This window comes from Filicampus tigris, chromosome 17 (assembly GCF_054856515.1).
Source record: "Filicampus tigris isolate MCC_2025a chromosome 17, RoL_Ftig_1.0, whole genome shotgun sequence".
In the NCBI taxonomy this organism is placed as follows: Eukaryota; Metazoa; Chordata; class Actinopteri; order Syngnathiformes; family Syngnathidae; genus Filicampus; species Filicampus tigris.
Genome location: NC_141233.1, coordinates 958,544 through 962,125, shown reverse-complemented (window position 1 = coordinate 962,125; position 3,582 = coordinate 958,544). Strand labels below are relative to the sequence as shown.

At 40.4% G+C, this 3,582-nt stretch overlaps 1 protein-coding gene across 1 annotated transcript; it reads left to right on the top strand.

Moving 5' to 3' along the window:
- Positions 1-218: 218 nt before the first annotated feature.
- On the top strand, positions 219-1,600 carry LOC147132811 (uncharacterized). Its single transcript, XM_086013164.1, has one exon. The coding sequence runs from the start codon at positions 269-271 to the stop codon at positions 1,598-1,600; it is 1,332 nt and encodes a 443-aa protein (XP_085869290.1). The 5' UTR covers positions 219-268.
- Positions 1,601-3,582: the final 1,982 nt, after the last annotated feature.

The window sequence follows — 3,582 nt, the reverse complement described above, 5'->3', positions numbered from 1 at the left end:
TCAGATCCACTTACAATTGTTTTACTGTACTTGTGTGCTGACTCCACTCTTAACATACATTTGAATGTAATTGTTTTATTTTTAATGGCCAAAACCTCCTCAGTTAATAACATGTATGTATAAATTGTGTGTGTGTGGGCGTGTGTGTGTGTGTGTGTGGGTGGGGGTGTGTGTGGGTGTGTGTGTGTGTGTGTGCGCGTGCATGTGTGTGTGCATGTTTGTTGTAGTGTATGTACAGGACAAATGCAACAGAAGAAGACTTTGCAACATGACTGGAAAAAACGAAGAAATACTGACACAGAGACCACAAAAACAGAGAGAGATGTCATCCATTGGTCATGAAATGCAGAATACTGAACAACTTTGGAAAATAATACAAGGAGGTAAACATGAACTTGAGTTCTTTAGGATGATAGTCAGCAAGCAGCAAAGGGAGATTGAAAGACTAAAAGATGAAAAATATGACCAGAACCTGCTTGTAAGAACTTTGAAATTACAAATGAAACATTTTACCCAGAAAATTGAGACGAGCATGAAGACAGCCACGAAAGAACAAATGCTTTTTCAGCAAACTGTGACTGTCATAAACAGAGAGAGTCAAATTCTGGGGAGACAACATGATGAGATTAAAACCAAGAAACACAACTTAAAATTGAAGAAGTTTTCAAAATCAAAATCAGCGGAAAACAAGGAAGGTCTCCATGAACCTAACCAGCAAATAAATCAGTGGTCGACAGGTATTCAAAGTCTAATGACTAATAACTGGAAAACAATTATTGGTGCAAAGCAGGCCAAGGAATTCATGCAGAAACGCATGGTATATTTAAACCAAGCAATAAAAAGAAATGGAAAAGAAGTTTCACAACTTCATAATGAAATTAAGAACATCATTAACACAATGACTGTCATTGTCAAGCATGTTGAGAACACTTGGATACAAATGCAACCACATACTAACATACAAAAAGCTGCAGCCCCAGGAATCCAACTCAAAGAAATCTTGGAAAAAACAAACATGTTTTTTGAATCCCGTGTCCCGGAACACAGTGGACAACTAGGGGATACATTAAAACATAAAGTCAATATACGAAAGTGCATGGATGAAGGGATCATGATGTACCCAAAGAACAAAGTGAATGCTAAAATGCACAGAATATTACTTGAAGAAGAAAAAAAACAAACACTGATTAACTTGGTGAGAAAACCGAATGCTAAGGAAGTCGCAAAACGAAATATCAAACGCATGAGATGTCAAGCTAAAAAAATACATCAAGAACTTGACCAAAAACTGGAACGAATCATGAAAGAGAGAGATGAATTAGAAATCCTCAAGCTGAAGCTCCAACAACAAAGAGATGAGCTTGAAGAAAAACAAAAGGATTTGATGCAAACTAAAGACTGCTGTCGAGGCGCACAACACGGACAAGTGCACATAAATAACATGTCAAGAATAAAGTCAGATAAGAAGGTAAGTCTGTCTGTCTGTCTGTCTGTCTATCTATCTATCTATCTATCTATCTATCTATCGATCGATCGATCGATCGATCGATCGTGCCCTCTAGGGCAAGGGTCCCCAATAGGGTTTGCAACCGTCCCTTGAAAAACGGAATCGCCCCGTATTTAGCAAAATTATAAGTACGCGTCCCGTATTGAGTTGTAAAGGGACGCACTTTGTCCCGTAATATCGTCAGAGTAAAAAATAATCTGTAAAATGTTGATGGAATTAATGAACCACAGTTCGCTTTATATGACAATTTACGGTAACGGTCCTAGGCCCTCCCCTGCTCTGTGACCAATGAGCTGACAGCACATTCGTGCATATCAGGATACAGAAACCGCTTATGTCGCTTGCCAAAGTAGATAGTGGAAGTCAACAAAGCAGCATGACAAATTTGTTGTCCACCAGGCAACGCTGATATATGGTATGTCATTTTTTTTTTTTTAACCCTCCAATCAAGGTTAATTATGGGAATGTGCAGTGATTGTCAGCATTGTATGGACAAATAACATATAATAATTTTGGGGTGGAATAAACAAGTACAATTGATTGACAAGTACGTTAAATAGATTAATAATACATAAAATTAATAAATTGATGAATAATAGATAAAGCTCATTGCCCTTGACAACACAGTGGAAATTCTGATTGGATGACAATACAACCTTCTAAATTATAGATAAATAAATATATATATGAATCAATTGCTAATGTCACTACTTTATATTGAGGATCGATACTTAAAATTGAGGACTCTGGATCGGAATATCAATATTTTGGTATTGATATGCCCATCCCTTGTTGAAGGCAGTCAGGCCGGCCGTCCCTGCCGAAGTGTCCTTAATTTATATTTCAGGGAGTTGGCAACCCTAGTCCCCAACCATCGCGACGAACTGGTACCAGGCCATTTGGTACTGGGCTGCACAGAGATACTGAACAAACTTTTTGTTTGCGCAAGAGATGGGACTATGAAAAAAATTTGAAAAAGTTTGCTGTGAATGAACAGCACGGTTAGCCATGCGTCGCTAGTTTTGGCAAGTCCAAATGCATCGAGTCTTAAAAGATTCATACCAGTGGCAGCAGGATCGGTTTGGTCACTGGTAACAAGGAACAAGGGCAGTGGTAGGGCAGAATCCAATAACACAAGGAATAACATCTTTGTGCTAATGAGAACTTTATTCATCTGCTCATCAACATTATGACACTTTTAAACTGTCATGCACAGCTAAAAGCACAAAATGGGACCAGTAGCCCAGTTATTTGCAAAATATTTAAGTGCATCCTCAAATACAATAAAAGCAAACATGAAATACAAACAGTGAGAGAGAGAGCAATGCTTTTCTTTTTTTGGAACCAGGCTATGATGTTGTGTCTTACAACATGGCATGTTATGCTATGGAATGCCAGATGAGAGTGGCTGACTCGAAGAGAAACAGGCTCCAAATAATTACAATACAATGGGAAATGGCATTTTATTCATTTGGTTTTATTTCTTCTTATGCTGGTCCATCAAAATATGTCTTTACATGAAATGGTCCACAGCACAAAAAAGGTTGGGGCCCGCTGTACTAGACTAGACTAGACTAGACTCACGTAGGCAATGACAGTCAGACCCAGCAGGACGGATTGAGTGGTATGGCCAGTCTGATCTTAACCTGAACCAACTTTTGTCATTAGTAATAATAATAATAACCGATCCATAATCTGCCGCTTATCCGGGTCAGGTCGCAGAGGCAGCAGCTTCAGCAGGGAAGCCCAGACTTCCCTCTCCCCAGCCACGTCTTCCAGCTCTTCCAGAGGGATCCCAAGGCATTCCTAGGCAGGCCGGGAGACATAGTCTCTCCATAGTCCTGGGTCGTCCTCGGGGCACCCTGGGTTTTGCCCGGAACACCTCACCAGGGAGGCGTCCAGGAGGCATCCTAATCGATGCCCAAGCCACCTCAACCGACCCACAACGTCCCGAGTTTAGATCAGCAGCACCCCATCTCCACTATAAACAGTGTTAATGGTGCACTGCTTCCCTCTCCTGAGACGTCGGATGGTGGACCAAAATTTCCTCGAAGCCGTCCGGAAATCATTTTCCA

Excerpts from the sequence above, each read along its gene's own strand:
- LOC147132811 (XM_086013164.1), top strand. The coding sequence starts at position 269 with ATGACTGGAAAAAACGAAGAAATACTGACACAGAGACCACAAAAACAG.